General features: G+C 37.8%; 2 protein-coding genes across 4 annotated transcripts; one reads left to right on the forward strand and one right to left on the reverse strand.

Moving 5' to 3' along the window:
* Positions 1–7,664: 7,664 nt before the first annotated feature.
* On the forward strand, positions 7,665–15,741 carry LOC102682172 (short-wave-sensitive opsin 1-like). The gene is made up of 5 exons (XM_069192571.1): positions 7,665–8,043; positions 8,980–9,148; positions 10,715–10,880; positions 12,941–13,180; positions 13,585–15,741. The coding sequence occupies exons 1-5, from the start codon at positions 7,698–7,700 to the stop codon at positions 13,702–13,704; spliced, it is 1,041 nt and encodes a 346-aa protein (XP_069048672.1). The 5' UTR covers positions 7,665–7,697; the 3' UTR covers positions 13,705–15,741.
* calua (calumenin a) lies at positions 15,576–23,004 on the reverse strand. Of its 3 annotated transcripts, none has more exons than XM_015352226.2 (7): positions 22,919–23,004; positions 20,803–21,037; positions 19,746–19,939; positions 18,847–19,013; positions 18,670–18,730; positions 18,360–18,559; positions 15,576–18,242 (listed from the first exon to the last, which is right to left on the reverse strand). In XM_015352226.2, exons 2-7 carry the CDS (start codon positions 21,021–21,023, stop codon positions 18,138–18,140), a joined length of 948 nt encoding a protein of 315 aa, XP_015207712.1. In that variant the 5' UTR covers positions 21,024–21,037; positions 22,919–23,004; the 3' UTR covers positions 15,576–18,137. The 3 variants fall into 3 exon arrangements, with proteins under 3 accessions (XP_015207712.1, XP_006633280.2, XP_006633281.2); XM_006633217.3 differs by lacking the exon at positions 19,746–19,939 and adding an exon at positions 19,997–20,190 and having other exon boundaries at positions 22,945–22,985; XM_006633218.3 differs by having other exon boundaries at positions 22,945–22,980.

The raw sequence follows: 23,004 nt of genomic DNA on the forward strand, positions 1-23,004 counted from the left end.
ATCACTGTATGTGAACAAGTAAAGGTTTATTCCACGCTGAAAATAGAAGAAAAGAAACACAACGTTTCTGCTGTGGAGCCTTCTTTGGGTATATGTGAACATCCTGCTGTCTGTGGTGAGATTTTCATATAATGGCAACATCTGTTTCCTTTTTGTTCAGAAAATTGTGAACCACTGACATGATTATAAGTCAGTTTACACTATGGATATTCCAGAAGAATAAATTACAGCTCTGCTGGAGTTATTAATATTAAGAATACCTTCAAGGATCAAACCAATAGTGGAGGACCACCTTAGCAAAAATTGTGGCTGCCATTGGCTGTGAACAGATGAAGAAAACTGAGACAATGACCATATAATATTATTGGTTGGAACAGACAAGCCAATCTCTTTTTGAAACCACTATCATTACCAGCTTTCGCTATATATGTCACGCCCCACACTCTCCCTCGCAAACGACATTACATTCCCGGAACCTCTGCTTCCCAATCTCATCCCCGATTGAACCCAGCACATTCTCACATGCATCAGATTCCTCAAATTCTCACTCCCTAACCAATCATCCAATCACACCCCTTTCCTTTCAGTATTTAACCCCCCCTTCGCACACCTTCCCTCGGTCACTATTGAGAAGCCTTTATAGTATTCTCCAGTGTGTGTTTCCAAACCTTTTGACTGATCTCCCGTTACGAATCTTCTGCTTCCGCCTCTTGACCTCGCCCTTTGGATTTTGTCTTTTGGATTGTCCCTTTGCTACTCTGCGTCCTGTGGGATTCCGGTCACGCATAAGGATCCTCCTATTCCACCTATAGGCTCTGTGACAATATATATATTGCACACACCTCTCATTTTGTCACATTCTTCTCTTTTCAGCATGGAAGAAACCTTTACTTGTTCCTTTGCAGCCTACGTGTGCTGATGCAGCTCCCCACTTGTATTTCCATATTCCTTCGGTCTTATTCCCCATGGTTGGTTCTGGGGTTCACTTGTTTCTTTTGGGATTTGATTCCACATTCCACAGAATTAATTTTGGATATATGAGTAGCCAGGTGGGCATAAGCTAAAGGCTGTGTCTGAGCTTCTGAAGTTCTGGGAGAGTGTTAGGAAAAGAATGAATTAAAGGGAGTTTAGTTGATAATTGACTCTTGTGCTTTAACATACAGGATCCAGCCAGGCTGTACTGTAGTTCCAATTCGAGATTCTTGAAAGATTTAAGAGTGTTACAGAAGAAACTTGCAAGTATTTGTCTTGGAGTGGGTTTAATTAGTGAATGATACAACAAGAGTGAATTTAGTATATTTGTATCTTTGTATTCCTGGATATAATTTGAATCCTCCATCATGTGTGAAGAGTTAGAATTTGGATGCCAATAGGGTAAAGATAAGCGTAGTGCACCAAAAGGTCTCTGAGAAGACAAGAGATATCTTCCTATTAAAGGGGAAGCCTGGCCATTTATTAAGCCAATGTGCCCAGTTTAGTGCTGGGGTGTCCCTGGGTTTGTTGGAAATAGTTACTGAAAAGAAGAGAAAGGAGTGTTTCATGAATTCAGCTGTTCCAGCTTCTCCGGTGGCTTTCGGAAGACTTGAAGAGTTGGTCCGGAAGAGATGAAGAGGAACGCAATTTCATCTAATAGCTCTGTGCTTTTTGGGACTGAGCTGGCTGCTCTCCAAGGAGACCAGCGGTACATCCTAGAAGCCTGGAGGGGTTCTGAAACCCAATAATAGTGTCAGACTGTTAAAATGCCTGTCCTAAATGAGTGATGTGCTGTCTCCGGGTTAAAAGTCGTGGCCTGGGTGTTGGCATTCAGCAAATCTTTTGATTACAATTTGGAAGTTAGAAATTGGAAGGGTATAAACAATTCACATTTCCAGATCTAAGTAATTATCATTTAAGTTAGGTGTCTGAGTGTTTAATCTGTGGTGGAGATCTTCCACTAGCCCATAGAATGTATGCTATATAATGTATTCAGTAGCCAATGGGCATTTACAATGATATTATTTCATCTTAAATATAATCAATCAGTTGTATTCAGAACTTCCTAAAACTGAATAATTCAGTTCAGAAACCTCATGTATTCTTCACTATGCGCTGGAAGAATACCCCAGGTACTGTATCTAACCCATATAGTTTTCTTGTCCTATATTGTCTGAATATCTACATTAAAGAAGTTACTTTTTTAATATTAGCAATTAATAATGCTAGGTATTATACATTTAATCTAATGTAGCTTTTAATATTCTAGTCAATGCTGAATTCTTGTGTATTTATCATTACACAGGAAAATAACTGTTCTTGGATTTTTTCTGTAACTTGCCTTTTTAAAGGGCTAGCTCTCATGTGGGGGACTAAGCACAGATGATCTTGAAGAAAAATAAAAAAACACAAAAATAGAACATAAGTAGAATGTGGAATAAAATGACATCAAATGGTTTTGTTATTTTCAAAAACCAGAAAGTAACATATGCTCCAGGATAGACAAACAGTATTATCTAGCAACAGGCTGGCCTTGCTTTATATTATTCTTATAAAGCAAGTTATGAGAATAGGAAATGCAATGAATCTGGGAATGTCTTAAACAATTCTTGTCCTTTGCACGTCCTATGCTGGACATGTATTACTGTTGCACTGTCAAAGGCACAATGCAAAATGCTTTTCGCCATAAATGTATTTTTGATTTGCATATCACTCACCACACCTCCAGTTTTATAAATCCAAATTTGCCCTGAGCCATAAATAAGATTGCAGACATGGGTCTCTGAGTAGAAGAATGTCGTGGCAATGTATGGACAAATTATATAAATATTATGTTGAAAAGATGTTCTTTTAAAACACCTTTTAGTCATATTTTCACAGATTTTCATATGGTGAACTATGATTTTTGTGGTGCGGCATTTTGCCATTGTACTAGACTTTCACAACATGCATTTTTATAAATGCGTCTAGTTAAATTTGAATTTGTTTCCATGTAATCACTAGAGAATTCTGTTTCTTTGACAACTTTAAAAATAGTTAACATCATGTATATCTCATTATTGTGAATGTAAGGTGATATAGTATGTGTTTTCCAAAAATTGGAATCTTTTAACGTTGCTGTGGAAACAAAAAATAATTTAATCTATATTAATTTATCCTATGTAATGTATGTTTCATAACCAAAATAAAAGCATTGAATGAAAATCAAATCAATTAAGGATAGTTCTTTTTTATATTGTAGAAGATTAGAAGCCAATCTATAAACATTATTAGTGTATTTTCATGTCTCAACTCACAATCATAGTATGATCCCTGCAACCTCATATGGGTAGAATAAGGAAGTGTCATTATAGATGTGCTCAACCAATATTAATTGATTTTTCAGATTGTAGTTGAAAAATATGATGGTGCACAGTATTTGGATTAATTATTAATCAATTGCTTAAAATGGCTATCAGGACAACTTCTGTGCCAGTTTGCACATCCTCATAGTTTCCACTTATGACCTCTGGTTCATGTTTCACTTTTGACACCAAAAACATCGACTGGAACAACGTTTCCATTTCCTTTGAGGGCTTTGAGCACTGTGACGCAGCAAACGAGGCTGGAGGGATGAAAGTAGAACAAAAACTCTGTGAGCAGCATGTCATCACTCCAGCAAATTAAGGAGCACTGTCAGCATTCTCACAAGGAATTGAGGAAATCGGGGGAGAACTGATTTCCTAATACATTATATAAATGTATTAGTGTAAAGGCAGACCTACTTTGTTGATAACATTAGGTTGAAGACCAGTAAAGTCGTAGGTGCGAAACAAGACTTAGGAAGATAGGCTTACACATTTTCGTAGAGAAAACATAGTAGCTAAAATGTGTTTATCATGACAGATTTTCAGCAAAAAAAAATCTTCCACTTTTTCTTCCTTACCTCTGGACAAACAGTATCCACTGGATTAGCCACTATCTTAAAAATCTCAGGTCCTAACAATGTATCTCTTAAGATGGCTACCAAGTACAGGTTAAGATCTCGAGGGAGGGAAAGGGAAAACAGGACAGCTCAAATCTCAGCTGGTACTAAGCCCAGAAGTCTGGGATATCATTAACAGGTCCTAAAGTAACATGCTACACCTGAAAGAGATTTGTTACAATACTTAAGAACTTAAGAATGGTTACAAATGAGTTCCCGTTTGGTGGTTAAGAAGTCAAAAGCGACTGCGTTGCGTGGAAAGCTCAACAGCATGGAAGGTAGTTATACTAACCACTACACCACCAGTGCAGCAGTAAACTGGGATCAAGTCCCAGTCTTAGTCTATAGACCAGAGACAAGCTGAAAATGACCATTTCTGATACCACTTTTTTTCCATGGTCACCATGTAAATGGAATTAAAATCTATTGAGTAGATTTAAGTTTTAAACACATACTGTATCTGTCTGCAAAGGTCTATGGTTGCTTAATTATTAACAGGCAGGCATCTCTGTAGAGGAAAAGTATTTCAGTAATGGTTCAGCAAAGGCTGAGGCAGGGGCAATGTTTGGAGTGGCTCCTCAGTTTTCAGAATCTTTTATTGGGAATTTAAAAGATAAAGTCTGAGGAGCACAAACAACATGTACTGTAGGTGTATAGGGAGTTAGTTCACTGGCGCAGTTAAGACTCAAAACATTCGAACCGTCATGTTTTTTTAGTTTTGGCTAAAACACAAATAGCTGAGTTCTGAACATGCTGCAACTGGTTGAGATGATGTTTGCAAAATCCAGCTAGTATTGTATTACAATAATAAGTCTGGAATAGACGAAAGTTTTTGTTGGCTTTTCCGCATCAGAAAGATGTAGAGATGATTAAGGAAAGATGTGTAGGGATACGTGCAATGTTACAAGGAGGAAAAAAACATATTTGTAAAACTATGAATGTGAGCACCACATATATGTCTCGGGCCAGAATTACACCAAGTTACTTCATTTGAGTACTTGGACTGATTCCAATAGCCAAATTAAGGATGACATGTTTGCAGAGTTGATGGGGGGGCCAATCAATGTAAATTTGGTTTAATCTGAGTTAAGATGCATTAGTATATCCATTTTTAATGTTTTAATTTTTAAGTGACTGATTGATGTCAGTTTTCATGTGCATGTAAATATGAGTGTCATCAACACAGAAATGAAAGTTAATGTCATACCTCCAAACGATCTAACCCAATTGTAACATATAGCTCAACTGTCTGGGGACTCTGGGGATAACATTTCCATGAGAACTCACATTCGAAACCAGCCTGTGAGGACCAAGTCAAGCCACAAGTCCCTCTCCCATTCGGTCAGGGATCCCATCATCCAATTAATCAATGTATTTAATCCCAAAACCCCCTTGATTCAGTGCTCTGACATTGAGATACTGGTGTATTACAATTCCCTGCCTGCTTCAGGGACCTGTTGTTGCTAATTGTCACTCCATTGCACTCCTTGCTAGCAGTACTGAATTTAGTGGTCCAGTCCTGTGGCTTCCAGTCCTGTCAGCCATATCACAGCAGGCTCTCCTCTCTGTTTTCTATCCTTAGGCTTCTAGTAGCCTCTCTGCACCAGCTCCAGTCTGTCCAGTCATCTTTTTTCCAGGCTGTCTTGCCACTACACCATAGCAATTTTCTGTCACCAGTATGGAAAAGGAAGCATTCAAAGCCAGAAATCCTAACAGCTTGAACTCCAAAGATTGTTTGATCCAGTATCAAAGTCAATCTCTGATACTCTCTCAGCAACAAAACTCCTCTCAGCTCACTCTCAGCTCTCACTGCCAACATTTCTCACTTACATGACATGAAGCTATAGAAGCAACAGGGTGTATAGAATACAACTTGTTTCTATTATCAGCAGTGAACATGAAGCTTGTCACAGAACCAAAAGGCCCAAATGGAACATAAGAAAAAACATTTAAAAGTGAGAAGGAACTACTTTAATAATAATAATACTCCACTCCACTCAAAGTGCTTTACAGGTAATGGGGACTCCCCTCCACCACCACCAATGTGCAGCACCAAACCTGGATGATGCGACGGCAGCCATAGTGGGCCAGTATGCTCACCACACATCAGCTCTCAGTGAGGAAAAGAACAGAGTGATGAAGCCAATTCACAGATGGGGATTATTAGGAGGCCATGATGAAGGTAAAGGCCAGTGGGAAATTTGGCCAAGATGCCGAATAATGCCCTTATTCTTTTTGAGAAACACCCTGGGATTTTTAATGACCATAGAGAGTCAGGAACTCGGTTTTACGTCAAATCTTAAGGATGGCACCTTTTTACAGTATAGTGTCCCCATCACTATAGCAGGGCATTAAGACCCATACAGACTGTAGGGTGAGCATCCCCTCCAGCAGGAATCTTAGCTTTCCCAGGAGGTCTCTCATCCAGGTTCTGGCCAGGATCACACCTGCTTAGCTTCAGTGGGTTGCCAGTTGTGGGTTGCAGGGTGATATAGCTGCTGGATTCCTTAAGTAAAGCTTTATGGGAGTTTTGACCAAGCTGCCCAGCCAAAACGTTAAATCTGACATTCTGGTTTCTCTCAAGGAACTAATGGATGAAATCTTCAGATTAATTAACAAATGAAAAACTAAACAAGTAGGTTGGACCAAATGATTTCCGCTCATTTTTAAACTTACAATCCTAAAGGAGTAGCACTGGTCTTATTGTCTCAGTGTTGACCTTCTGTCACATGTGTACCCTTTGTCCTGTAAGACAAGCAGCAAGATACAGACCTCAAATGATGAAGTGAAAAACGTTGCCTCTATATAACCTGTGTAAAACTTCAGAGTATTATCTATATCTTCTGTTTAAATGTAACTATGGAGATGCTCACCAGTATAGATACTTATCCTAATAAGTAGTTATTTTTAAAATCTGATAAAACAGTTAAAGAATCTAAGCTGCAAGCTTTCAGCTGACCTCAGTAATACCTGTTTTCACTGCTGTTAAATCCTTCTTTACGTGATACTTAAGTTTCCTGTTATGGAATCAGCTAGAACTCTGCTCTTAATGGAAGTATTGTTAGAACAATACAAGCATAATGACAATAATAATAATAATAATAATAATAATAATAATAATAATAATAAATAGCTTTTAAACATTTAAAGCAGGTAAATTAAAATAAAAAAAAAACATATGTACTGATATGTGAGTGTGCTTGTGCAACCTATTCATATAAATTATGCATTTTGTGAATATTTTGATATATGTAGTTTAGAAAAATTAATTGTTTGACATTACTGTCAACAGGAATGTACACACAGTGAAAACTGGGTTAAACCACACCCACATATGGTCCACAGTGACATGACATGACTTCCACTGAACCTTTTAGTTGGTTTAAGGGTTGAAATGAACCTGATTTACTTAAAAAATAAATTTAATTAGGTAACAAGGTCACAACAAGAAAATCCTGACCTAACTTACAAAACACACAAGATCAAAAGTAATTTCCTTCCTGCCTTCACATAAGCATGCCAACCAAAACGTCTGCTCAGCCACTAACAGATTTCACATTGTTATCAAATGAGATTACTCTCTTTAAAGACTTTAAATGACAGAAGGCAGGGTTCTTACAAAACCTTAATCCCAAAGTTTGCTCTTAAGAAGATCAGGTTTTGATCCTGATCTTCCAACAGCTCTGAAGAGGCCCGGGACTTTAAAAATGGGATGCCTCAGGGCTTCCACCTACTCACACTAGACAGGTGTGCGGTGAAAATGGCAGGCACAGAAGAATTTTACCTCTTTGAGAACATCTCTTCTGTGGGGCCCTGGGATGGACCCCAGTACCACATTGCCCCAAAATGGGCCTTCCACTTTCAGACTATATTCATGGGGCTTGTATTTTTTTTGGGCACCCCTTTAAATGCCATTGTGCTCATAGTAACAATCAAATACAAGAAGCTGCGGCAGCCACTTAATTATATATTGGTAAATATATCTGCTGCAGGGTTTATATTTGTTACCTTTGCAGTTTTTACTGTCTTTGCAGCAAGTACACAAGGCTACTTCTTTTTTGGAAAGGTAATATGTGCTTTAGAAGCTTATGTGGGAGCAATTGCAGGTAAGATGTCTTTTTCATTCCTTTCTCCAGAATTTTTTACTTAAGCCGTTATGTCCACCTGGTTTACGGCACCAAAATTCAATCTAGTTTGTAGTGGTTGATGCTGAAATGTTTCTTTATTTGAACATTAATTATTGGGTGACCATAAATAACATATGGATCCCTTTAATACTGCTTTTAACCAGCAGAACAGCATCATTATTACAGTTTTTGATATACTGTATGGATGAAATGAATGGTGAGTAGTGATCTATTGTAGATGTGAAGAGAAAGCAAGTACAGGAATAGAACGTGATATTCCAGTACTTTTTCAAATGTGTGTTTTCATGCATGGCGTTCTTGACAGAACGCAATGACTTTCAGTTAGCTTGTTCAAATACAAATGATGCAGGCAGTTTACATATCAAAGCTAATACTATAACATTCACATAGAGCTTTGAGATGCAGAGTTTTTTAAAAACTTGAATTTAACAGCACCACCCATATATTTCTAATCTTAAAACTTTAACAGAAATGGGAAATTTGACATTAAATGAGGTAGACACTTTATTGTTATTTAGTAGTTAATCTTCAGATTTAACCTCAAGAAGTATTGTATTGTGGACATCAGGCCACACGTTTGTGTAGGCTGAATCATATCTAGGAACAGGTTATAGGTTTATTCCATGCTGAAAAGAGAAGAAAGAAAACACAATGTTTCAGCCGTGGGGCTGAAGAAGGCTCCAAAATGTTGTGTTTTCTTTCTTTTCTTTTCAGCTTGGAATAAATCTATAACTTGTTCCTTTGCAGCCTACGCATGCTGACGCAGCTACCCACCTGAACTGAATCATATTTATATTCTTGTTTTCGGTAAATCCACTCTGAGGCTGTCTGAAATCTTCACAAACTATTCAATTGCACAGCTTTTATTCAGTAATTTTGCTTGCTGTTTCACAGGGCTGGTGACTGGATGGTCTCTTGCCTTCCTCGCCTTTGAAAGGTATATAGTCATCTGCAAGCCCTTTGGAAACTTTCGCTTTGGTTCCAAGCATGCATTGATGGCTGTAGCCTCTACCTGGGCAATAGGAATTGCTATTGCATCACCTCCATGGTTTGGCTGGAGCAGGTAATTTGTAAGATTTCAGAAAATCCTTTTTTATTAGTTCCTTGCAGAAAACCTGTGGAATCACGCTTTTACTGTATGCAATAAGGTTTGGCAGAATGCTATTTTATTTATTTTAATTTCTTAACCCGTGAAATTTCTGAAGATGTAACCAGCCATCTTGATATGCTGATAAGGCTGGGCTAAGGTCGCATGTACAGTAGTTGTCACCAGCTTTCATTTGTAACAACTGTTTCAATTGCAAACCAGTAATCATTTACAGTAATTGATTGCTAAGAAATTATAGGAATTTACGGATTTAGAAAATGAGACTGGTATATTGACAGATCTACTGTCTACCCCAAATATGAATGTCCCTTATATAGATGATGCTTGAGTATTACTTGACAAAATCTAAAAAGAAAAATGGAAAAGCTCTGTAAAGAATACAGATTTTCTAACTACAGTTATTACACCATTCTCTATAGTTACAGTAACTACACTCATATCGATTAACCCATACCAGACATAAGTAACAGGAAATTATCATTCAAAACGTATAATACATAGCCATAAAATATAAATTATTAATATTTTAATTTATAAACCATTAATTGAGAAAACCAGTAATATCCTGAATTTTTGTGTTATGGAAAGCTGTTTACAGGTTTCTTTCTGATGTCTGTCACAGCTGCACATTTGTCACAATCCTGCTGTATACTTATAATACCTATAATTTATTAACCTAAATTTTCACAGGGGAACAAGTGGAACTTGAATTTTACTGCTTCTGTTTATCTAAGATAAACCTTCCTGGTACTGAATATTTATGAAACATTGCCTAGCTTTAAAAAGGGCACAGTAATTTATTTAATTAATAAGCAGAACATTGAGGATGAAGACCCTTTTTTACATGAACACAAGATCCCTTCAGATGTGTTTATTAGAAGGCCAATAACCTCGTCTAACCACTGTGCAAAGATCAATTTGGACAGTTTTTGTTGGTCTCCTTTCAGATGTGTTTATAAAAAGGCAATAACCTAGTCTAACCACTGGGCAAACATTAATTTGGACAGCTTTTGTTGGTCTCCAGGTAATGAAATTCTCTCCCAAGCCATCACCTGAGATAGAATATATATTGTATAAAATTAGTTACATATTTTTCCTTATACAAGTACAGTATATACTTAGAGACCAACTGGCCCTAAACTAACAGCATTAAAAGAGTTTCTAACAGACATTCTGGAGGACGGTTAGACTCTAATCTCACAAACTTCTGCCCGTCTATATATATAAATCTTGCACCCAGGACTTCCTTTCGTGTATCTCTCTCCTGTATCCTTCACCTCTAACTCTCTATCTACATCATGGCAGCAACTTTTCTAGTTCAATATTGACAATAGCGGAGGGAGGGTTGGGCATTCCCTTATCTGTACGAGTCACGCCAGATACTTCGTACATATTTGTCTATCACATTCATCATGATCTAACTGGATTCCTGAACATCAGTGTAGGTTATGGGAGCTTTATTTGTTTACCACCTATTTTGTTCCTTGACTCAGTCTCACCTAAATGTGTTTTGCACTACAGATTCATCCCAGAAGGCATACAGTGCTCCTGTGGTCCAGACTGGTATACAACAGGCACTAAGTACAAGAGCGAATACTACACCTACTTCCTCTTTTTCTTCTGCTTCATCTGTCCCCTGAGCCTTATCATCTTCTCCTACTCACAGCTCCTTGGAGCCCTCAGAGCTGTAAGTTAAAAGAAGAAGCTAATGTCTAGGGCTTTGTACTCACAGTCCAGTCCCCAAATCAAGCAGTACCTGGGATGCCCCACACATCATTAAAAGTTTGTATATGTAGACCACGATCATTCTCAAACATTGTCTTGAGCCCTACCAAATTCCACCTTAGATTAGGGGATTCCATTATCTTAGCCTTATTAATGTGACATAGATGATTCATCCTTTCAGGTTTTTTAAGTTTTCATTCTATTTGGCTGTAATTAATTAGAAAACTTGGTGAAATTATATTACTTTTGCAAATTTTAATATTTAGCACTCTCATGTTTCTGGCTCCATAAAATAAGCATGCTACAGTTTCCAAATTCTCCATTAAATTAAAAAAATATATCATTCAACTAAATTAAGAACGCTGTTAGGGAAAAACACAAACTCTAGTATGCCTACTGATTTTATAAAGCTAGGAAAAAAACATGACATTGTGTTTCCAAAATTTAGACATTCTTTATACTGTACATGTATTGTATTTGTATTTTTTCAGTTTGGCCTTATATTGGCATTTTGAAAACGCTCTTACTCTGGAACTATATAAAAACCTTAGCTGTAATACCTTGGCGAACATTTTGGAATTAGGAACCTGCCTTTTATTTTTTGTTGGAACACTGTGATCTTTTGGTACAGTGGGGTAAGTATGTGCCTATCACCCAGAAGGTCCCATGTTCGACCTTTATATTTGACTTGTTTATAAATTATAAATATTTCAAAAAAGATTCAAGGTCTTATGAATATGGCTTTACTTCTTTCCCACCTCCTCTACAGTTAAACAGAGACTTATAATAATAATTGCTTACACTCATATGGCGCTTTTCTGGACACTCCACTCAAAGAGCTTTACAGGTAATGGAGACTCTCCTCCACCACCAATGTGCAGCATCCACCTGGAATAATTAAGCCAATTCATAGATGAGGCCATGATTGGTAAGGGCCAGTGGGAAATTTGGCCAGGACACCACTACTCTTTTCAAGAAGAACCCTGGGATTTTTAATGACCACAGAGAGTCAGGATCTCGGTTTTACATCTCATCCGATGGACAGCACCTGTTTAAGAGCATAGTGTTCCTGTCACCATACTGGGGCATTAGGACCCACATGGACCACAGGGTGAGCGCCCCCTGGTGGTCCCACTAACACCTCTTCCAGCAGCAACCTTAGTTTTTCCAGGATGTCTCCCATCCAGGTACTGACCAGGCTCACACCTGCTTAGCTTCAGTGGGTTGCCAGTTGTGAGTTGCAGTGATATGGCTGCTGGTCATATCACATGCAGACAAATCCATAATGACACAGCATCATCATCATAACAATATTCCTTACACTTATATAATGTTGTTCTGGACTTTACAGGTAATGGGGAATCCCCTCCCAATGTGTAGCCCCCACCTGGATGATATGATGGCAGCCATAGTGCACCACACACCAGCTATCAGTGGGGAGGAGAACAGAGTGATGAAGCCAATTCATATATGGGGATTATTAGGAGGCCATAAATGGTAAAGGCCGATTGGGATATTTGAACAGAACAGGCATGGATGAGGCTTTACGTCTTTACGGTACCTTTGTACAGTAGTGTGTCCACACTACTATACTGGGGCATTACTGCAGGGCAGCACCCCCTACTAGTCTAAAACCTCTTCCAGGAGTAACTTAGCTTTCCAAGAAGGTCTCCCATCCAGGCTTATACCTGCTGAGCTTCGGGCTGCCAGTTGTGAGTTGCAGGGCGATATAGCTGCTAGCCGAAGGAACAAAACGTCTTTTACAAGACCTGTGACTAGCATCTTACGCAGTGTGTAGACCTACCTTGTGCCCTGTGCTACCAGTACAGTTTTCTGATGAAAGATGGATTAGACTAGTGATTATACAGTACTTCAAAGCAACACTTTTTGTTGTGACAGTAGGGTCCTTCACATAATGAACACCCCCACAGCAAATTCAAAAGACAGCTATCTGTATGGTTGTTGAAAACAAAAGAATTTTTGCCAATGGCTCATTGGGAGTACCCTTTTGTCTACCGCTAGGTGGCAGCCCAGCAGGCAGAGTCAGCCACTACCCAGAAGGCTGAGCGGGACGTCTCCAGGATGGTGGTGGTCATGGTGGGCTCTTTCCTCCTCTGTTATGGTCCTTATGCTCTTCTTGCCATGTACATGGTCAACGTCAGAGGCGGAGTGAAAGACCTCCGATTGGTCACCATCCCTGCTATGTTCTCCAAGAGCTCCTGTGTCTACAATCCGCTAATTTATGTTTTCATGAACAAGCAGGTAAGATTCCCAAAACATAAAGTCTTCTCCAAAGTTAGTGTTTTTATGTAGATGAACCCCTTGAGCTGTATCTCGGCTGGTATAGTTCATGGTTTTGTGATGTTTTGAAAACATATACCTTTCACTGAAATCTCACTTAACATTGTATAACCCTTAAAAACTAACCACCACGTAACACATTATTGAAATTAGGGAGGACAGCACTGGACTTCAATCTTCTTCCATTTTCTTCGATTTGAGTTTTTTCATCTGGGAACAGAAAGCAATCTGGCACATCAAATTTAAGTGGAAGACTTTCTTTCAAATGTAGCACCCTCTGGGAGCTTCTTTAAATACCTCCGCTGTTGCGCCTGGAAAAAAAAAAAAAGGCTGAAATGTGAAAACCTGCTCCCTTCCCCACTCAGTTCCGCGCCTGCATCATGGAGACGGTGTGTGGGAAACCCATTACGGATGAGTCTGAAGTATCCACCACCAGTAAAACAGAGGTGTCGTCGGTCTCCTCAAGTCAGGTCAGCCCCAGCTGAACGAGAAGCGACCCGCCATGACCTACGACTTCTGCACCGATGCCTCATGGCTTGTAAACAAGTGGAAGAGCTATTAGAACAAGGGCCCTCACAAATTTTGGATAACTGCTATTCCAGGACAAAGATTATTTAATCATAGTTTATTGAAAACACCATGTAAACCTTATTAAAAAGTCACAGGAGTAAAACTGGTCCACTGTAGATTGTATATTACATGTGGATTAGCATAATTTAGGTCTTTCATCAGTAGTTCTGATAAGAATGCATATATTCAGTAGCAATATTAAAAAGATGCCGTCAGAATATTAACAATGCATCAATTTTCAATCCTCCTGTTCCAGTGAGGGTCATGGGTAAGAATATCAGAAATCATGAAATAGGAATTAGTATAATAATGGTGAAGAATGCAGATCGTATCAAATAATTCAGATTTGAAAGAAATTCCATTTTTGGTTCTTTAACTCATCTCCAACAGTCCTGGATTCTTTAAGAAGATGGAGAAGGGTAGTTTATGTCAAACTGACAGCATTAATATTTATTGCTAGGATCTGTCAAATAATTGATCTAGTATTCTAGCACTTGACAGCACTAGCTTAGATTTGATGTTTCAGCTTGTAGCCGTTTAACATGCAGGTTCTCCATTGAACATAATTATATGCATGCTAGAAAAATGAGAACCTACACAAAAACGTGTAGAAACCTCCTAAATTTCTATTCAAAACCTGGTAGAAGCCCATCCCCAAACTGTGGTTTCATCTATTCCCTACATGAAAAATGATTTGGAAAGTTATACTTTGTATTCAGTCCAATTCATGTATACTGTAAAGTCACATTTGTTACACTTCAAACGTGCTACATTTGAGTTGTGGTACAGGGAAGCATAGCCCCAGTAATGACAATTCTGTAAGACTAAGTAAAACATTAAAAGGAGTAAGACACTCCACAGCTGAAGAAGCATTGAATATGAGGAGCTTAGATACAGTATGCACATTTTGTTTATTAATATGTGGACATGACTTTTAGCGTGATGTGGTATGACTATCGCCTATGAACTACCAAATCTCACATCTAGTATCAAAGAAAATTAACTGACCGAAGCCTTCCAGTACTTTTATAAAATGAGTTCTGTGTGGTGTGACTTGTTTATTATAAAGTTTTCATGTTTGTATCCCATTTTAAGTTTGAGAAAGAAAAAAAGGGCTTGGTTCAGGCCATTAGAGAACATTTTTTCTATTGACAATAAAAATTACTTAAAAGCAAAGAAATTATTCTGCTGTGTACAAGGATATATTGTAGTATGTTTAGTCTAAATAAAGATGTCTTGTGCACTTTAAAGTGGTATAATTTGACAGAATATACATTTTTTTAAGAGGAGACCTGTAACAAACAGCCATATGCCATATGTGCAAAGAGACTACTGAAAAAGTTTCTGGCTATCTGCAGACTAAGAAAAAAACTTTAACCGACATCAGTCAAGTAAGAACAGACTCATTTACAATAGGAGAGATGTACCTTATAAAACCACAGCGTCCTTAAAAGAGGTTTGAATACACAACCACCCTTTTTTGCACGCACAATCCAACTTTTCTTACCAGTTTCAACAACGCAGGGGTACAGATCTTCATGTTCACAAAGTGCTGGTCAGTTGCAGCAATTAAGCCAAAATCAAACCCCTTACAGGATTAAACCAGCAACACTAATGGGGGTGAACAAGACCAGATGATAAATTAATTATAACCTGAACAGACATTTCTCAAGTAACACATTTAAAAAAAAATGCAATACAAAAGTACTCTTAAGAGGGAGTCTCCTGCTTGACTGTAGTTTCCCAGGAATGGGACCCTCTGCCCAAAAGCAACAGAACTTCAAAGAACAATTTACTGGTTTTATTGAGAAAGACTGTCCATTGGCATGATTAAAAACTGTTAAAACATTCTGCTTTCATAGCATGTGGTATAACATTAACAGAGGCTTTTAACTTACAGTACAATAACAAGGAAATGACTGCACCATTCCACTGAAATGTACTACATGAAATACATCACAATTTTTTGATCATTAACAGTGGGGAGGGGGAAACAGTAACATTTCAATGGTAGCACTGTCCTATCCTGTATATAAATGTAATTCAATACAAAATATGCACTTTGTAGTGTGAAAAATCACATTGATCTTCTATAATACAAGCATGGTTTCAAGAAATAAAATTATATTCCTGGAATTGTCTACATTAACATCTCATACACCCAAGCTAAACCACTGGGTGTCAGTATGAATATACAATACAACTTGGTGTTTAAAAAAAACATTTAAGGCAACAATACACAAACTTTAGATTTCTCTAATGTTCGACTAAATCCCAATAGTGTTGTTTCTATATCCAAATGGGGAAAAAAAGAAAAAGGTAAAGAAGTTATGCTTGTTTCAAAGGCATTAAGTATTTTTGGAATGGTGGAAGTCCTTAATTCTCAAATGAGTTGGATTTCATCTGAGCAGCTTTACAAAAACGTCCAAATGTGGAAGCTTAAGTTTTATAAACTTAATCCTCAAACATGCCTCAGAAAAAACCCTAACATGCATGAAGGGCTCAAAGAAAAGAAAATGGCTACTGATGTTAAAGCAAAAATCCATAGTTTTCAAAATACATCCTCAGAACATCTAAAATGTGCATGTTTCCAAGCTGTCTGTTGCAAGACAAGTTCATAAAGTTTATTCATCTGAAGCAGCGGTCATGTTATAATTATAGTTGCCTACACTTATATAGCGCTTTTCTGGACACTCCACTCAAAGCGCTTTACAGGTAATGGGGACTCCCCTCCACCACCACCACCAATGTGCAGCATCCACCTGGAGATATCACCTCCTGCAAAACCTGAGGGTCCCTTGAAACTGAATTCATGTGAAACTCTAGCTGATTAAGAAGCTACTTCCCTTGAGATATTGAGATCTCAAGTAAGTTTGTCAATGGTGCTCAAAGGCAATTGAGAATAAACATATATTTGAAAGGACTGGTTCATTTACGTCTTCGCAATTATCATGATTTGAAAAATCCATGTGGATGACATGTATAGTTTTTAAAGCAAAATTTTGTCTTACAATACGTCTTGTTTTAAGCTATGACCTAAAACAGTTAGTATCCGTGCATGACTTGCACTGAATTTAATGCTTTAATAAGGAGCAAGGAGAGAGGACTGGGGATAAAAAAAGCACGTGGGCACACATTTAGTTTCAGATTATGTCCTGCTCTTGCACTTAATAGAGGACTAAGTCAACATTTTTTTGCCTATACAAGTTGAGCACATCACCGGATTATCAATCTAAAAAGGAGGTTTCTGAGCTGAGGAACCCAGGGGTCCTGCTGTTTTAGAAGCTATTTTATCATTTCACTTTTTATACATTTAAAACATTTTCAGGTGGTCTTTTCATTAAATTATTCAGGATCATTATGATGACTGAAAATTGGTTTCAGTTGTCTGAAGAGTTGTTTTTAAAAAAAAAGGATCCATAATCAGTGCTAATCTTTTCCACAAAAGAGACTCACTGCACGAAACAGACTTTTAAACGTATATGTTAAATGGATTCATTATAGTTGTACTAAATTCTGCAGTATCCAACTTATTTTTCCAATACAAATCACAATCTAATTGCTATACTGCAAATCCTGTACTTCCCCACATTTTGCAAATTAAGTAATCAAACAGCAAAACAAGCAATAATGAGTTATTTGGTATGTACTCACAGAGCAGTATCTTTAATATCCTACGAACATCAAACTTACAATTGGAGGTAGAGCTACAACTGTACCAATAAATGTTTACCTCATTTAAATTCAGAATATTTTTTAAATTGTATGGTATTTGTTTTATACAATTGTTAAAAGTACACTGGAAAAATAATTTGCACTCTTACTGTATTAAACTAGCTCCTTTTGATTATTAACCTAGGCATAAAATGGAAATGCATTCCCATTTTGAAATACAAATTTTGATTAGTGTTTATGTACTCCAACACCCAAGTCACAAAGCCAAAAAGGCTTGAAAAACATGCACCTGCCCAAACTGGCTGCCAACTTGAAATACAGAAGACGCAAACTCAAGTTCAGTAGTTAATGGAAATGGCACTCAACTACTTAGTTTAGGAAAAGCAAAACTTTGCTTAAAAAAGTCCAGTGCATTAAACAATGGGTTATATGCATAGACAGAATACTACATGCCAAAGCGGACGTGACATCAACTTAATTTTAAAATGTGAAAGTTAACCAACAATTCACTGCAAGAGGCTCTTCATTTCACAAAATCCGCAGGCTTGTATACACACAAAAAATAGGTAAAAGTGATATACCCAAATTTGATATAACAGTCTTGGTAGAGACTAAATGTTGGAACCGGAAGCCATATAAAATAAATTATCTAGTAAAGATTATCTACACAGGACTAAAACTCATCATGTCGTAATAAGGCTTCTCCAAAATCAGTCGCCTGGCTTCCAACAAACAAGTCATACTTATTGATTATTTCTTCTCTGGTGAGTTTGCCATCCTGAAATAAAAAAAAAAGTTGTGATTACTATATTATGAATTTTAAAGATGGGTTTTCCCTAAATGAAAGATTTTATATTTAAACACGCATTGAACAGCTGAAGCCCTGCTGCCTGACCTTGTCTGCGTCTGACTCATAGACAAGGTGTTTGGCCTCTGCTTCAGCGTGGTCATAGTCTGAAGGCAAGATCCAATCTCTGGTCTCCTCTTTGTCCATTTTTCCATCTTTGTTTTTGTCTCTGAACTCTACAAACTGCTCTCGCTCGGTCTTGACCCATTCTGGTTCCTGCGAGTCTCCGTCATGACTATACATGTCCCCTGTGAGGTAAAAAAGGAAAGCTTGAGCAATAGTAAGATCTTGGATTTCTCATAAAGATGGTGCTTAAATCGTCCACAGAAAAAGTTGAAGTTGCCCCAAACACACTTACCAATGTATTCTTCTAAATCAATAAAGCCATCACCATTTTTATCAATATCTTCCATAGATTCCTAAGACAAAAAAAGAAAAGGCACCAATATGATCTTCATCTGCTAAAAACATCAACTAATTCAAACACCCCTTGAGTTTCTGAAAAGTTGTTCAGATTATTCTCCTGTGAACTTACCAAAACTACTATATCCTTCATGTGGTCATATTCCTCTGGGTGCAGGAAAGCAGTAAATTCCTCCTTGTTTGCTATCATGTCTCCATCTTGATCTGCTGCTTTGAACCGCCTTTCATCCCTCATCATCATCTGCTTGTAGTTGAAGCCATCTTCTGGATCAGGATCATCTGTGGCCGAAGATTTTTATAAAAGTTACAACTGTTCTTGGAGTCAATTTTCCTTCACAAAAATCAAATGAAATGCACGCTCTTTCACCTCTACATATGCTTTGGATTAGCAGTGATCATTTTTATCTGCATTTTCATCACATTTTCTGTTGAAGGTCTCATGAGTCAAAGTTTAATTTTTTACAATGCAAACAGTTTAAAATTTTGGCCGATATCATATGCTACAGGGAGCCCTATATAATTTGATTTGACAGCATTCTGAATTTCACTCCTATCCATGGATGCACCTCCATGGCTACTACATCCTGTAGAGAGTTATATTCTGCAAAACAATTCTAAAGATCCTCAGCATTTCACTCATAAAATGCAAAAAAATATTCCCTCATGAAGATTCCTTCTGCCTATTTCTACAATTAAAAATTAGAAGGTCGAGTAGCTAAGGCAGCAACCTAGGAAGGAACAGGTAAAGGTTTATTGCCAAAACGGTGCGTTTCTTTTCTTTACCTTTTAGCGTGGAATGAATGGGCTTTTAAAGTAGTTTTCAGAACAGAACATTTCAATGACATTTAATATTTTTTTGCAGCCCCTCTCTCTCTCAAAGAGATCTAAGCAATTACATACTGGATTCCGTTCCTTAGTATTGTTCATATCACTGCCTGTAACCTGACAAAAAGTGGGAGCTGAATGCTTTTCTTCAGCTGAATCTCTCAACTTTCACCCTGCTGCTCTTACCAAGGAAAGTGCCATATGTAACATTTCTGTACTCTTCCCAGGAGATAACACCATCATTGTTTGCGTCAAAATCTTTCCACTGACGATCCACATTGTCATAGATGTATTTCTTTTGGGCCTTTTTAATCCATGCTTTCAGCTCATCCTCAGTAACATACCCGTCTTTATTGGCGTCGATCTGATCTACAATCATTCTATAAGAGAAAGAGAGCCGCACAGGTTGTTTCTGTGGAGTATCAAGAGAAACCTACCTAGAATGTAGCCATAAGTTGCATTTTTATACTCCTCCCAAGAAATGAGGCCATCCTCATTGAGGTCATGCCCCTTCCACTGACGGTCTACATCTTCGTAAATCCAGCGCTTTTGCGCAAATTTTATCCATTTTCTCATCTCCTCTGTTGTTACAAAACCATCTTTGTCTTCATCTATTTTATCTACAACTTTGCTGAAAGATGAAAGGCAGACAACCCCAGTTATAGTATTAGATGGGAGATGCATTCATCTGCATTTAGAAAACTAAAGCTGGATAGTTACAAGCTAATATATGGTTGGGTTAAATTCTGTATCAAGAGACCACAACAGGAAAAGTGTAAAAATCTTGACAACCCTGTGCCGAGAGAGACTTTTTATTTGCTTCTGATTTTTTTCTATAATGTTTTAAAAGGATTTCAGAAGATTAAAAAAAACATTAAATAATCCTTAATATGACATTTTCAGTTATTCCACAGTCACAGTGATAAAAAGAAACCAATGAGACAAAAGTAAAGTTCACCCATTTAACTAAAAAAAAAAGCTTGGTTTATGATACGGCAGAAACAAAAAGCATACAGGATGTTCATGTTCATATAAATGAAAAGCAAGAGGTTAAGCTACAGTAAGCACCTCTTAGGCAGTAGCATTATGAACCCAGAGTGAAAGATTCACAATTGTAGACAAAGATTAAATGGACATCACAACTGAAAGTCAAAGAAACAAGTCAAATATTTACCCACTAGCCTTCATATAAAAAACACAATAACAACTCTGGCACAAAACTTGGGAAAAGACAGCTTCCTACCCAAGCCTCTCTTTGCTTTCCTCTGGGGTGAGCTGCTCAAAGCTCTTGGCTTCGTTTGCTCCCAGGAAGGCGTCGTGATCATAATCGAAGTTCTCCGTGTCATCGTGCTCCTTGTCGCTGAGCTTCGGGTCATGGTGCACGCGCTCTTTCTTATCGGTGGGTTTGCTCACGGCACACACCACACAGAATGCCAAGTACAACACGAGCGTCCTGAGCTCCATCCTCAAACAGCTCACTGAAATGGAAAGCAAGAGCAAATTATACTTCCCCATCTACCCCCTCAGGCCCTCCACTCACGTTGAAACGAAAAAGCAAATGTTCTACCACCGCAGCTCGCTTCATCCACAATGCTGGAATTTCAGGCCTAGGAATTCACAAGCAAGAAATCGTGAGCTGCATTTTTTTTTGTTTGAAAGAACTGCGCGGTAAAACAAAGCGAACGCTTTTCCTGAAAAGAGTTTGCAAGAAAGCAAAACTATGAGCCTATGCGTTTTAAAGTGCTTCTCACTGGCGGACTTATGAATGATGTGGAAATCAGTTACATTATCTTTGCATATCTTCATAGAAGCAAAGTCTCAGTTAATGTTTTGATCTTTTGCCACCTAAACTATGCAAAAATGAAATTCAATCACATTAACTACTGGGAAAATATGTAAAGTCTCTATGTTACATGCAAATAAAAAAAACCATTAGGGTTAAACTAAACTATGACAATCAATCCCTGCTCTTTCTTAATACTCTGAAAGGTGGGGAATGATGTTCCTGATAATTTCAGAAGGTGAAGAGATGGCTAGGATTAGTTTTGTAATCATGCTTATACATGAACACAAAGTACAACTATAAACCCTGCACCTGTTCTCATCAGGATGTCACATAACTCCAACATGCTGAAAAAGCCTGACCTCAGGGTATACCAGCATGTTGTTGAACAAAGGAAGTAGATACACTACACTTAACACTCAGGCTACAACTGATCAAACAGTCTTCACCAGTGTGTGGAAAATGATAGCTTCCTCTGCTGGAAGCCGAACGTGTTACATCTTCAAAAAAAACCTTTCATGTTTTTACAGTTATAAGACTTCAACATTTCAGCCCCACGTTGATTAAATCAAGCAACAGATACATGAAAGCTAGGTTTGTATTGAGTCTAGATAGCACTGCAAAAAGGCGTATTCCATCTTGCTACAACTGTTCTAATTGTCGTCTAAGATTTACACTGCATTATATTTAAAAGAAAACGCACTAACACCTGAGCGGATGAAGTGAAAGAATGGCCGTGTAAATATGTATTAATTGTAAAATCTAATAACAGCCACTTGGCATGCGGTTGATATTCTGTAATTCATACAAAGGACAAACGTGTGAGAAAATGAACACTAGTATGTGAGGGAAAAGCTTATTGTTTGCTAATTTCACCGAACTATTGATTTTACGGATTAGGCTACAGTAGTCCACTACCATGTACCATTATACATTATTGAAAAGGGTCAAAAACAACGAAGTATCACCCCTTTAAAAACAAAAATTAAAGTAGCGCTGTTTAACACGAATTGAAAGTATCCGAAACACAATCTGACTATTATTTCTTGCCATTCTGACCAAGCCTGGAACCAACTAGATTAAATACGAAGCGGGTGTTGGGCTTTTTCTTCTGAACATTCAAAAGCTAGCTCTGGCAGCAAAATGCGTGTTTGTTCATAAACAAAAATACAATGGGCGCAGTCAAAAAGCACTTAATATTAGAAAGGATAAAAAGAAAAGGGCACAGGCAACACATCATTAAGACCGTTAACCGATAACCATTAGTACAGTCAATGCATTTATTAAACCTTAGTAACACACCATCAGATTCGCCTAATCTCCGAAAATTACAGGCTACAGGACCATATAAAGTGATCACGTTAAGATGAAAATGTTCTATTTTTCAATACGACATACATGTAGCTAAACCGAACAATACTGACATCTCCTTAAATGTACGTAATTTAGCCTTTTGCTGATGCCCAAAGCTGCCGATCGCAAAGCTTCCCAACAAGCGTATAAAAGCCAAAAGAGGGGAAAAAACTTCAATAATACAAAAACATTTAAAAAAAATTAAATATACAAACTGACTTACCACCTTCTTCTTCTCTACTAACTTACTCTAGTCTGCAGAACCACCCAGGACCGCCGGATATACACCCTCCGGCTCCTCAGTTTCCT

Source organism: Lepisosteus oculatus, chromosome 7 (assembly GCF_040954835.1).
Source record: "Lepisosteus oculatus isolate fLepOcu1 chromosome 7, fLepOcu1.hap2, whole genome shotgun sequence".
Classification (NCBI taxonomy): Eukaryota; Metazoa; Chordata; class Actinopteri; order Semionotiformes; family Lepisosteidae; genus Lepisosteus; species Lepisosteus oculatus.

Excerpts from the sequence above, each read along its gene's own strand:
- LOC102682172 (XM_069192571.1), top strand. The coding sequence starts at position 7,698 with ATGGCAGGCACAGAAGAATTTTACCTCTTTGAGAACATCTCTTCTGTG. Across the intron at positions 8,044-8,979 it reads TTATGTGGGAGCAATTGCAG|GGCTGGTGACTGGATGGTCT; the intron begins GTAAGATGTCTT and ends GCTGTTTCACAG. Across the intron at positions 10,881-12,940 it reads TCCTTGGAGCCCTCAGAGCT|GTGGCAGCCCAGCAGGCAGA; the intron begins GTAAGTTAAAAG and ends GTCTACCGCTAG.
- calua (XM_006633217.3), bottom strand. Across the intron at positions 19,014-19,996 it reads AACTTATGGCTACATTCTAG|ATGATCCTGATCCAGAAGAT; the intron begins GTAGGTTTCTCT and ends CTTCGGCCACAG. Across the intron at positions 18,560-18,669 it reads TGATTTAGAAGAATACATTG|GGGACATGTATAGTCATGAC; the intron begins GTAAGTGTGTTT and ends TTTACCTCACAG.